This window comes from Meriones unguiculatus, chromosome 10 (assembly GCF_030254825.1).
Source record: "Meriones unguiculatus strain TT.TT164.6M chromosome 10, Bangor_MerUng_6.1, whole genome shotgun sequence".
In the NCBI taxonomy this organism is placed as follows: Eukaryota; Metazoa; Chordata; class Mammalia; order Rodentia; family Muridae; genus Meriones; species Meriones unguiculatus.
Window position 1 is genome coordinate 59,862,784 of NC_083358.1, and position 13,686 is coordinate 59,876,469.

The following is a 13,686-nucleotide window of genomic DNA, read 5'->3' on the forward strand; positions in this document are numbered from 1 at the left end:
AAGAAGTAGCTAAGGACTGCATAGAGGGAAAGTCAGTGAGGGCCATCGCCTGTTTGCTGGGCACGTTCCATTGGTTACCTAGCTGTGATCTGGAAGAACAAGGGGGTAGAGACAGAAACTAGGGAAGGGTGTGCTTCACCGAAAACAATGAAATGTGCAGAGATCCCAGAGAGAGCTATCTGCTTTATATAAGAGAAAGTTCTCGTGATGTCTTACACCGAAGACCAGGTACACAGGTGTATCTTTGTCAGCCCCACAAGGTTCGTAACAATCGCATTTACGATGTAGAAAGGGAAACCTTCATTTTACAATGATGCTGGCTTTTCTGCTAGCTCTGGGTGATTACATGATTAAGAATCATTATTCACTACAAAATTAAAAATGGGTAGTCTGTGGGTCATGCCCTCATAGACTTGAAGACAACTGAGGCATTAGGGGAAACCCCACAATGAGCTAACAGTGGAGGGAGATTGCATGCCAGAACATGTCTGGTAGAGCAAACCTCGCAGAGCAACAGGCTGCACCAGTGATTAGATATATTGTAGGGGCCGATGGCTAGGTATATGAGTCCATGCTGATTTTTGCACAACAGAATCACAGACACAATCTCTAGACTGTATTCATGCTGTACAGTCACTAACTTACCTAACTCTTTTCCATTTTGTCAGTGTCTGTTTCCGTATTGTAGGCCTTTTCTGTTCAATACAGACATGCACCCAGTAGTTATTACCTCTCCCCCTGTGTGGTCTTATAATGGATGGCCTTTTGTTTCTTGTAATAGTTATCAGCAGAGTGCTTTGCCCAGTCTACTGTCTTCTAGGTGGTTGTTGGGCTGACATGTCTTTCCCCCATTTTAGTTACTGCTTGTGTTTTCAGACTTGGTATTTCTTATAGATGGCATATGTTTGAGCCTTGGTTCTTAATCAGATTGGTAATTACTGTGTTTTGATTTGTGTTTTTTATTATATTTAATGTAACTGTTGATATGATAGATTTATATCTTGTTTTATTGTTTTCTGTTTCATAGACTTTGTTCTTATTGTTGTTCCTATTTCCCCATCCTAAGTTTTTGAGCAAACACAGATTACATTTGAAAGCTCCTGTGACTTTTCTTCTGTTAAAATATTTTTCTTAATAGATGCTTTTTGATTTTTAATGATTTCATCTATTAACAGTCTCTCTTCTAAAGGATATAACTGACATAATTCACTACTAAAATAAAACTTCTTTGCACTAATATCCTAAATTTCTTATCTAAATGCTGGCACATGCCTATAACCCCAGCACTTGGAGAGGCAGAGGCAGGTGAATCTCTATGAGTTTGAGTCCATCCTGGTCTACATAGTGAGTTCCAGGCTAGCCAGGGCTATACAGTGAGACCCTATTGTAAAAACAGAAAATGTAATAATAAATATGGTTGTTATTTTCATATATTTTGCATTTGTACATTTTGTGAACTCTCATAACTAGCAGGGTTAAGGTTTTATACTCAGTACCATATATACACACTCACATATTGAAGACTATGTGTAACCTGCATATGTGTGTATATGCACATATATGTATATACATGTATACACATGTATATAACATCCTTGTTAGTTTAGTTAGTAACTCTGCCTCTTCCTATCGACTTACCCTATAATGGCACTTTGTTGTCATCAAAGGCTCCATTGTACATTTCTAGTTACAGCACGTGTCCTCTATTGTAATTTTTTCTAAACATTCTATTTTACTTTTGTGGACAATAGTGTTCCTGGATACAGTGCTTACTGACAGTTTGTTTCTTCTAACATTTTCTGTGTATCATTTCACTGCCCTCTGGTCACTCTTGAAGTTATCACTCATTGTATTGCTTTTCCCTGGTACACTAATACTGATTTTTCTCTTGCTGCTTTTAAGGTTTCTTTCTTTGCCTTTATTTTTCAGTCACTTGGAGTATCTAGATGTGGGTCTCATTCTGTTTGCCCTTGGTAGTATTAGCTAAACTGTCGGCTTCACTTGCTTCATGGGCTGTGGGTTGTTGTTTTTTCAAATTAGGGCATTGTCAGTCATTATTTCTTTTTAAACATGTTCCCATCGTTTCCTCCTGTTTTCTAGTAGATCTATGTTGGGACCTTAGCATTAAATATGTTTTTAATACTGTCACTTTCTGTGGTGTCCTTCATATATACCATCTATCTGCAACTTACATTAATGACTTAGGTCCTTTTCCATCTGAAATTTGATGTTAATATTATAGTGAGTTTAAATTTTTATATTAATTTGTCAGATCTCAACTTTTGTTTTTACATATTTCTCTTTCTGTATTGAAATTTCCATCTGTTGTATCATTCTCATCAAGTCTTTAAGCAGTTCCCTGTTATTTCATCTAACATTTTGCTGGCTCCTTGCAAATGTTTTCTAAATCATGCATAAATCCCATTTCTGGGACAGTTTCTGTTGACTGCTCATTCTTCTCATCACAAATCATATGGGTTTGGGCAAAAGTCAAGTCCTTAAAGTAAGATATTTGCAGCAGCTCTGTATCCTGCTTAATTTTTTTCCTCCAAGAACTGTGCTTATTTCATTTTCATGGTCTTTAGTCCAGTCTGTAGATTGTGTCCTTCGTAGTATGTGCTGTTCATTTCTCGATTCCTTTTTTATATTACGTACTGTTGGTTTTATATTTTGCCCTGGGTCCCAGCACTTCGTTACACGGGAGGTCATGCTGGTGGACTGTGCGTGGACGGGGAAGCACGTGTTTGGTCCACAGAAGCTTTAAACTTTGGATGTCACATGAGGACCATCATGCCCCACGCAGCCAGGGATGGTTAGAGAGTTTAGCCCCTCTCTGTCTCAGTGCTATTTCCTTGCTAACCCTCTTGCTCGACCGTTAGTGTGTTGCCCCCCCTCCCCCTGCACCAGGGCATTAGGGGAGCTGTGCATTCTCCCTACTAATCCTACTAATTCCTTGCAGTTTGCTTTTTTACTGATAGTACTGCAGTGTAGAGTTTGGACCTTCCTCTGACAGTGCAGCTACCAAGCCTGCCAGAGCAAACTGAGGGATCTGAGCAGGCAAGAACAACATAGATTTCCGCGTTCTTCCGCAGAGTCCACTAGTGACTCCTGAAATGCGTAACAGCTTGTCTGTGGTTGGTCTGTGCCAGAGCAGTGACTGTCCTCCCAGCAATTCTGTCCCACTTGCTAGTTGTATTTTGGGAAGGTTTGCTGACTGACTGTCCATCACCACAAGTCCTGCCTCTTCTGGCAACTTTAAAGGTGCAGATTCGCCTGATCAAGTTCTGCCTCCCAGACGTTGTGCCCTCATCCCTTTGTATCATTAGTGGTGCAAATCTTAGGTCTCTGAGATTAGAACAACATCATGCTCTTCAGCCTACCCACCTTGCCAGACACTCTGTCCTCAGGGTCCTGCTTATTGCAGAGATGTCACTCTTGAATAATGATTTGTACATTTGTTGTGTATGGTCTTTTTTTCTTTAAATACTACGTGGTTAATTCAGATACTTAATGTTAAATTTAATGGAAATTTACAAGTGTTATTCCCTGACTTTCTTTTATAAATGCAGATAATGTGTGGCAGTATCTTCTGCCTCCCCCATGATACAGAATGTTTAAATGGTTAACATTTATACTGCAGTATAGCTTTTGGCTCATGAAAAATGAAAGCTGTCAGTGATCTGGGCAGTAAGATTCATCGCCAATAGTCAGTAGCAACAGCACACAGCACTTTAGTCTCAGTGAGGTCCGCAGCTAGCAATAGGAGCTGCTGTGATGAAAGGCGTTTAGGTGCAATCATTCCGCTGTTTGTTCCTTGCCGGATTCAACATGGGCTTGTGTGAGTATTTTCAGAAAGCAGTATTTTAAAAATATTTTTGAAAGATGTCTTTAAAAGATAGGTCAGTGCTTAAATGTATAGAATGTGTTAGTTTGCAGATCATGTTGCCATAAATTTAAAAAGGCATTTTATTTGTTTTAGTTGGTTAAAGCTTCAGGAAATCTACCTCTCGGTTAGAAGGAAACTGATAATGCTGGTCTAATGTTGCCGTGGTAACAGCTCATGCTGATACAGTTGAGAATATCGTATACATCCTGGTTTGCATTTTCTCCCTGCCATTTTGAGTTATTCATATGAAGGAAGCTAGGATAGCTAGCTTGGAAAAAAAAACCTAAACCTAGTTACATAAACCATCTTCCTTTGGCATTATTCGGTTATCTAGTAGTACCTCCTACTGGGCATTTAGGCTTTGCTTCTGGGGGCTTTTCTTTTTAAAACAAAAGAGAGCTCTTGATTTTCTGCTGCCTCCTCCAGCATATGTGTTTACACCATCCGCTCTGCCTCCAGAGATTAGCATAACTCCCTTTGCTGCCGGGCTGTTGTTCTCAGCAATATGCTCTGGACAGGTTGGCTGTCATCATGAATGGTAAGTGTGAGCGCGAGAATCTGCAGCTGTATGTTTTTTTTTTGTTTGTTTGTTTGGTTGGTTGGTTGGTTTTTTGTTTTTTTTTTTAATATTTAACTGTAGAAGGAAGAGGTATTTTTTAGAGGTGGTTATAAAAGCCACAGCTGTGGTGAATGGCATTTGTATGGATGCCTGTAAAGTGGGCATTATTATAAAGTGCCTCTAAAAGCCATTGACAACCATAAACAGTAACAGTGTTGATAACACCATCATTCCGCTTCTGATTTTCTTTACGGGGTTTGATTTCTTGTTTTCAGTGGCAGTGTTGTTATTGACTGTGTTGTAAATTAGTAAGTAGAAGACCCATATACCACAAGGAGGTTTTTATTTTAGTGTGTGCTGTTCATGATAACCATATTTAACTTGCATTTAATTAGTTTTGTCATCCAAATACTATTTTTTTGTTAGCTTCTTTTGGGCTCTATTTTTGAAATACTAATTCTAAAAATAAGATCCTGCCAAAATTTTATTGATTTGGAGAAGGGGTTGCTTTTAGATTAGTTGGTTTAGAATAGTGAATGAAGGATGAAATAATATGTATTTTTGGCTTTGGAGGCTTTGTTAAAATTATTTTGGAAAAATGTTTTATGAGACTAAATATGTTTGTGAAAATTATTCTTTTGCTGTGACTATTCATTTTTCTAAGCATCTCCAAAAATGCTTTTTTTATTTATTTATTTAATTTTGAGAAAATCTGCTGTAGTGTGTACCACGGCTTACCACAGGGCAGGAGCTGTTCACTTCAAGCAAACCTGCAGCTAAAAATAGACAGGCTGTTGTCAGAGTGAGCGTTTGCTCAGAGCATCACTCATTAGCATCTCTGCTGAGCCGGAAAGGGCTGGTCCAGGTGTCCCTCATAGGGGGAGCATTATGTGGCCCTGTGATAAAGGGCTCACAGGTAGGACTTAGGGGATTGGTTCTGGATCAGAAAGATTTGGGTTTTTATGGTATAGTGAAGAAATTCAAAGCCCAAAGCACCTTTTCTTCCATAAGTAGAGATGACTTCTTTATCTTGCTGCAATCTAACGTTATCCTCTTCAACACTGTTCATGTTGTAGTGTGGCATTACATACACAAGGATCTATCTTACATGCAAAAATGTTAAGAAATGACTGGACAATTATGTTTCTGTTTCCAGAGTAGATATTCTGATCTTGTCCTTGAAATTTGGGTTGATACTGTGCAATCAATGTGTTGACATTTCTTAGGATTTCTACAGATAGCAAACTGCATAGACCTGGTCATCATGTTGTTTATTTATTTGAATACAGCTACACTTCCTTTAAAAGTTTGCACATAACCTCAGAATCTTTGCCAGCTACTTACAGTCCAGTGTGTTCAGGTGAGGACATTGTTGCTACTGCTTTCTTGTTTTAAGCTATGGGTTAAAGGTAATGTTTATGTGCTTGATCGTAGCTGCCTCCTCTTACAGCCTTTCTACCACACTAACTGTGGTAATAACACACTTGGCTTTTCTAAGAATGTTCAATCTCAAATAAATTCACTCCTACTGTGACTGAATGCTCTAGTCATTTTAAAATACAGGAAATTGCAAGAGTGTGTGGCTTTATTAATGAAAATAATCAAATATTAGGCCTTTTATGTGATCTGAAATTATAATGTGTTTCTGTGTATGCTGCATACTCACAGCTATGTTTATGGAAATTGCTGTAAAGCTGTTCCTTTCTCCTTCCTGATGATTAGATGTTCATCTTCTCTGGGACAGTGTCTTTCCCTCTCAGTGCAGCATTTTCTGAGTGATCTCATCTGTGCCCACGCCTCAGTCACCACCTGAAACATCCATTTCAAGAGTCAATCTTCTCTTTCCCTCTTAACATCTATTCCTTTATCTTTGATGCTCATTTCCATTAAAACCCTATGAGCCATATGGGAAATAAAGCCAGAATCTTGGGGATGTTTAAAGCTTGTCACCCTGAGTTGAGTTGTGTATTTGGCCATTTAGTTTTATTGATTTATATCAGGAGTTTTCTCCAGATCCAGCGAAACTGTGAACGCCTTTAGAATGTGCATTAAGTCCCTCTTCTCAGCACCCTTAACCTTTCACCCTAACCCTTACACTGACTGGCTTGCTGTCCTTCTCTCAAGTTTCCAGCTTCATGTCTCTTCAGGTGACTTTCCATACTGATTTTTAAATTGAAGTAAGTCCATTTCTTAACCTGATGTGAATCTTGCGATTCTGTAACTGCCACCGAAGACTAAACTCCTCAGCAAGTCAGGAGATGTCCACCTGTGTATCTTCTGCGCCATGCTCTTCCATATTTTTATTCCTCATAGAGATCATGAGAACCACAAGAGCATTCAGTACTTCAGCTAAGAGCTCCAAAGGCAATGTTTCTGTACTTTCAAAGCAATGCATGATGTGTAACAGTATTTTACTAAAAGAAATTACATATTTGCCTATGAGTTCCTGACTCTAGATCTGGAACTCCTGAGTTTTCCCTTTGACTATATGTGCACTTCTAATAGTTACCCAGCATCCCAGGGAAAGCAAGGTAGCCAAGTTAAAAGGCTACATGAATGATCAATAATATTTACCTGTTACAGAACAGAACGCTTTAGTTACCAGTGAAAAGTATTAGCTCTGTGATCCGTTTCAGAAAATACAGTAATCACAGTGTTGATATGTTCATCTGTGAAACATGAAGACAAAAGTGATCAAGAAGCTAAGTTGTACTCATCCACTCTTTCATCTTTCCAGCATCTGAAATTTGCTTGTGAATATAAAAAGAGCCTTTATTGCCCCTTCTAAGTTTATTTTATTTGCTGAGATTTTCTCTTGTTAAGCAAGTTTTGTGAAGGAGTTCTAGGGGAGTTCTTCTACAATTCAGTTGAGTTCCATAAGACCCTTTGACTGGAAAACACAGCAGCCCACCCAGAGAGGCAGAAGCATGCACAGATGCGGTGCTGTCAGAAGATAGAGCTATTGAGTTCCAAGGCAAAGGTAGAACCAAGCTTTGACAAAGACCATCTCTGGGACTGGTGAGGGAGCCTGGAATCATAATGCCTTCCTGGTTTTCCTTCCTAAGACCACGTGACTTCTTTATTTTTCTCTGTGTCTGGTGTGCTAGCATTGCAGCATGTAGCTTAGGTTTCTGTGCTGTTAGCGCAAGACGGAGCTGAGTCATCTGACACATCCAGTTACTATGCACTCCTGGTTCACGTACCTGTCAACAGAGCTAACATCACCATCTCAAAACCCATGTGAAGAACAGGAGAGAGGGAGCTGTGGAGAAGTGTTAGTCAATAGGCCCTATGTTACAGGGGAGCAACAGCAGGTGCTCTGTTCACAGTAGGGTGACCAGAGATGATTCTGAATTCTCTTATTCCAATGTGAGATTTCTCATGTTCTCACTGCAAAAATAAGGCCTGAGGAGAAAGATATGCTCATTCTGCCTTACATATTATCCAGAGTATCTACACGTGGAAACATCATATAGCACACTACACACATGTATGTGTCAATCCAGAGAAGTCTGAGGTGAGCTTACTTCTTGATCCAGCTTAGCTGAGGGTGAGTCTGAAGAAGAAACCATCTTCTATGGCTCTCAGAAGTGCTGCAGACCTGAACAGAAATAAGCAGCTGATAATTTCCCTGCTTATGTCTTACCAAAAACATAAGAACGCAATAGTGAAAGCAGTGCCACAGCCCTCCAGTTGAGGAGGCTCCTTTTCCCAGGAGTGAACCAGGCCAGATGATATCTACACTCCAGAATCTGTTCTACTCTGGCTTGCTTTCCCTGGAGAAAGAGAAGCCAGCAGTTCATCTTCAGTAACACCCCAGGATGAAGTTGTGAGAACAGCTGTGAGGAAATGACTGCAGGACATCACTGCTTCTGCCTTTGCACTCAACCGCCTCTGTTGGGACAGCCAGGAACTCATTAGGTCATTGTGAACTGAAAAGATGGCCTTTGTTTTTTCACTGTGACGATGCTCTCCGTTGATGGGCCTGGTATCAACACCAGCAAGTTGTTCTTCACATTTTTTTTTTTGTTATTGTTAGTGTACATGAGTTTTTTGCCTGTGTGTATGTATGTGCACTGTGTGAATACAGTGACCAGAGAGCAGAAGAGGGCATTGGATCCCCTGGAACTGGACTTTTAGGTCGTTGTGAACCTCCATGTCGGTGCTGAGAACTGAACCTGGGCCCTCTGCAAAAGAAGCAACTGTTCTTAATGACTGAGTGATCCCCACCCTATAATCCCATTTCTGAAAGTTGCTGGATTATGTAATGATTATGTGCACACCGACAAAAATATCCAAGAATTTAATTCTGATAGCACCTATATAGAGCATGAGAGCTCCAATAAATGATTAGCTGCCTCATTAGGATCAGGTTTGAAGTTTTTAGAAGATTCCCATTATGATACACAAGCAAAACAAGAGTGTATAGACTGTAAAAAGGGTTATACATGGTTAAAGGATAAAAATCACAGCCTTCAAGAGGAAAAGAATGAACTTACATTTAGAAATATTTGTAAAAGAAAAATACACAGATAGAATCTGAATTAGTCTTCAGCATTTTGAATGAAAACAAAATCTATGAAGTAGGACAGAGGAAATAAACCTGGAGGAACTGGAAAGATAGCTCAGCAGTTATGAGCTTTTTTTGCTCAATCATAAGGACCTGAGTTCAAGTCCCATCAGTCATATCAAGCAGCATACAGTAGCCTGTGACTCCAACTCCCAAAGATCTATAGCTACCAGCACACTTACATGTACATATAGTCAAACACAGATAGGCATTTGCATATACATTCATATATAAAAATGAATCTTAAAAAAACAAAGATTAGGATGAAAAGAGGGGGCTGAATATAGAATAGAAAAGAAGTATAAATGCTGTCATAAGGAAAGATTGTAAGAAAATGTACTGGTGCTTGCAAGATAGCAAGCAAGCTGTATTAGATCAGGAGAGCACACACTGGTCATTGTAGGAAAGGAAACAAATGAGATGAAGAAGTAGCATGATAAGCCAGAATACAAAGGAAATGGGCAAGAGACGTTGTACAGTCTGGGGGTGGCTCAGTTGGTGAGAGAGCTGTACAAGCATGAGGGCCTGAGCTTGGATCCCAGGACCCACATAAAGCTTAGCATGGCATCATGTACCTGTAGCCACACCATTGAGGGCAGACACCACATGGCCAAGGAAGCCAAAGCAGCTTCCTTGTGGTTCAGAGCCTGATTCTGTCTCAAAGCAGTAAGGGGGAGGGGAGGGGAATGACATATGCACCTAGCCTCCATATGCACCTGCGCTCACACACATGCATGTACCATACTCTTACATACCTACAAATAATTCAAATAAGTGAAATAGTGAGATTGGGAGACAGGTGCAGTCATGCAGTCTGCAATCTCTGCTCAGGAGTCTAAAGCCTGCCTGCCTGGGCTCTACAGTCAGATACTGCCTCAAAAAATACAGAACAGCAGCTGGTGCGGCAAAAGCGAGACCCTGTCTCAGAAAGCAAACAGAAAAGCCTATGAAGTGAACACTGTCATATACGCAGGGTTCCCGCAGCTTCACTGAGCAGTGTTCACACTGGACAGTAGGAACAGAATAGAAAATAGCTTTTGTTGTTGTTGCCTCCTTTTCTTTTGCTTTTTAATTGATGCAAGAAAACGAGTTTGTTTGTTTGTTTGTTTGTTTGTTTGTTTGTTTTGGTGCCAGGGACCTCCAGCACACAGCACCACTAAGCTACTCAGCTAGCACATGGGAAAATGTCTTAAAGAAAAGCCTGAACCTGCCAGTCAGAAGTCATTGTGTATGCCTTGGCAAAATTAATGAAGAAACTAGCACCACATACTTCCTGGTGGCAGTTTTGAAATTTAAGGGTAACAAATCAATCCTCAGATATCTAGGGCCTCTTTATATCTAAAAGTCTCATGGGAAGCTTTTCTAATGTGAAGAAAGAGGAAAAAAAAAAAAACCCTAGAATTGGAGGCCACATAACTTAAAGCTCCTGCTACGGGGGTGGGGGAGATCCAATACCTTAAGAATACTGAAGACTGTAACAAGCATACCTTATGAGAATTCTAAATTCCCAAGAATTACGTTCCCAGGGTGCAGAAAAGAAGGTGGAAACTGGAAATGAACTATAAGGAAGCCAGTTTTAACTGCACTGAGGAGATTTTCCTATCTCATTGACCAAAGGTCTTTCCCCCTTTGGGGAGATGGAGAGTGAGGTGGGCCTATGTAGCTCTGGCTGTCATGGGATTCTGTGTATAGCCTCAAACTCCCAGAGATCTATCTCATGAGTGCTGGGACTAAAGTATGTGCCACCATGCCCAGCTAAGGGCTCTCCTGTTAAAAGTCCTCACAAAAACAGAAGATAAGTCCTTCAGTCTATGCAACCTGGGGTTTCTTCATGCCCTGTGTACAGTCAGGATCTTGAAAAGATCATCATCTCAGAAAATGCTCTTAGGTTCTTCTCTCTCCTCTCCCTCCACACTCTCTCTCTCTCTCTCTCTCTCTCTCTCTCTCTCTCTCTCTGACTCTGCTAGGTTGGACAAATGAATTTGACACGTTTTATATCAGATCACCTCAGCCTGGAATGTCTTCTCTTCCAACCTTGCCTGTCAGAGCAACTCGTTATCCCTCAAAATTCAGCACAAATGTGTCCCCTATGATGCTTTACCTTCCTGCCCAACATCCTCTGTAAACTCTGATAGTACGTGTAAATTTAAGGAAAATTAAAATGAAACAAGTTTTTGGTTTCAAACAGTAATTGCTAGTTTTATTTTTTATCCTTTAAAATGTATTATTTAAATATATGCAGCCAAATAAATGAGCTTCTATATTAACATCTTATTTCTACCAATATTCTAGAAAAAATTTATACAAGTAGCTTTATTTTAACATACTACTTTATGAGTGTAATTTGATCATCTTAACGTAAGTTTTGTATATGTGCTTGTTACTTGCAAATTTTTATTCTCATAGTTTGATTTTTTAAGTATTTTGGCTTAATATAATACTGTTGTTATGAAGGAAATTATTTGTTTAATATTCTCTTTTGTTTTATATGATCAGCATACAGCTATAGTGGTTTTATGTGATATTTTACAGATAATAAATATAACACCATGAGGTAGAGAAAGTTGTAATAGGGGACAGAAGGCCTATGAATGTGAGTCACTTTGGATCATCAAGGTTGAAGAGTAGCTTTTGAAGAAATTCGGTTTGAGTGAAACAATAGTTCTGTTGTACTCTTGTTTCCCGGAAGTTTATATTCTGAGGTTCTGAGGGGTTTTTTTGTTTTGTTTTGTTTTGTTTTTCTGTTTCTTTTCTGTTTTCTAATATACATCGGCTTAAAGTTGTCCTTTTACTGTACAAGGTATGATGGGAAAGAAGAGATGCATCTTGTGAGACTTTATAGAGGTCAGCACCTGTAGCAGTGTATCAGGTCACCAGACTACACATGAGATGCTTGTGATAGCATCTGGCAGTTAGACCTTGGCACAGTGTGACTCACAGCGTGTCATGATAGATAAGCAGCTATCGAGTTTATCTGATGCAGAGCCTTGAGGAGTTGTTCACTGTCACCACTGAAACATTCTTGTTCATTGTAGAAGTATGTGATTGCATGGGGAAAATTATACCAGACCACCACCCTGTCCATTCCACCCCCCCCCCTCAGGTAGCCTAGCCCATGTGCACCAAACTGAACTAGACAGGAGGGAGGGAAGCTTAGCCAGACGTGGGTGAGCACAGTGCAGGATCTCAGCCAGATGCGTGTGAGAGCAATGTACACGCAGGGACAGCTACAGAGAAATGGTTCACTTTATTGAGGGGTGGAAGGGAATTTATGTCCCTGGGGAAGTGGTCAGGGTCTCTGAGGTAAGGTTTTTGTGGCCTTGTAACATTGGCCAGGGCAGTAGTGTTGCAAGATGCTTCATCTGCCTACTCAGGGGCTGTAGGGTTGGGGTTAGAACTATCTAAGTATAGTCAAACAAGGAGTGCAGCCTGATGATTGTCGGGGTAATAAATTCTCACTAGGGTTGATGGTGGGGGAGCCCATTTTATGGTGCCAGGTTGTGAGGGAGGGGAGGTAGCCAACGCCTGCCATTCTCATGATTTTGAGGCATCTGGGGTTGAAGCTCCCTTGACCCTTCCTTTGTAACACTGGGCCATTTCAGTCCCACACCATACTCAAAAGTTTTAGTTAATTTTTTGTTGTTGTTGTTTAAAATGAGCTTTAATCTGACTTTAAGTTGTGACTTGCTTGCAAGTAATATACAAAAGCATTGGTGCTGGGGAGAAAGTGATAAGAAATGAGTGGGTTTTTTTTGTGCTCATGGGAAGAAAGTGATAAGAAATGATATTTTTGTGTGCGTGTATTCATGGAAATACATAAGGCTTGTCTCTACTTGCATCTTTTTCATCTCTTAGATAGGTGACTAATGCTAATAAACCCTGGGTGATGATATGCTCTTTTAGAATGTAACATGGTAGACTCTACAAATGGCAAAACTTGAAGAGAAAAATCATTTTATTTGGATAATAAGCAAAATTGTAAATAAATTGAGTTTTTGATGTGCCCTATCTTCCACCATTACTAAATAATACAGAACAAAACACATTTGCAGAAGATTGCTCCTTGAAGTGTCGTTTCTAAGGATAGTTGTTAAGTGTTAGAAGCTTTGCTGAAGCTTCCTGTGATCACACAGCTATCAAGTATTAGAGCTAGTGTTCTTCTTGTGCATCAGGTTCCCAAAACTGTGTATCAGCCTATCGCACTGGTTTAGAAGAAAACTGAAAGTTGGGAACCTCATAGTGCTTGCTTATGGGACATTGAATTGAATGGGTTATAGTGTGTAAGTGTTTCTATCTTCCTCCCCTCTCCTTTATTACCTCCTGCCATATCGATGGGTAACAAGTTTGAAAATACAGAAAAACAGAAGTTAAATCTATCCACGGCAAATACATGCAGATCTGAATTGTCTTCTATTTAAAGATACAAAACATTTCATTGTGCCATTTTAATTTTGTCATATATAGAAGGCAACTATTTTATTGAGCTGATTGTATTTGTCTTTGCATCTAAATAGTGCATATACATACTAGAGATTCCATTTCCACATTACTGTATATGACAAAAGCATGTTTCAGGATAATATCTTCATGATATTATTTAATGACATTGTAACTGTGCATCCTTAATTCTGAAGGGGAATTCCGCCTTTATATGTTAAAATGTTATTGAAA

At 39.7% G+C, this 13,686-nt stretch overlaps 1 protein-coding gene across 4 annotated transcripts in view; it reads left to right on the forward strand.

Annotated features, from left to right (window-relative positions):
• Window positions 1-13,686, forward strand: part of Prkacb (protein kinase cAMP-activated catalytic subunit beta) — a 100,784-nt gene that overhangs the window by 50,567 nt on the left and 36,531 nt on the right. The window contains exon 1 of one of the 4 annotated variants that reach the window (XM_021647984.2): window positions 3,672-3,838. The exons of 2 other annotated variants lie outside the window; for them this stretch is intronic. In XM_021647984.2, coding sequence (XP_021503659.1) covers window positions 3,829-3,838 — 10 coding nt within the window. In that variant the 5' untranslated portion in view covers window positions 3,672-3,828. Of the gene's footprint in view, window positions 1-3,671; window positions 3,839-4,120; window positions 4,425-13,686 lie in introns of those variants that run through there. One more of the 4 variants, XM_021647985.2, reaches the window with a different exon arrangement.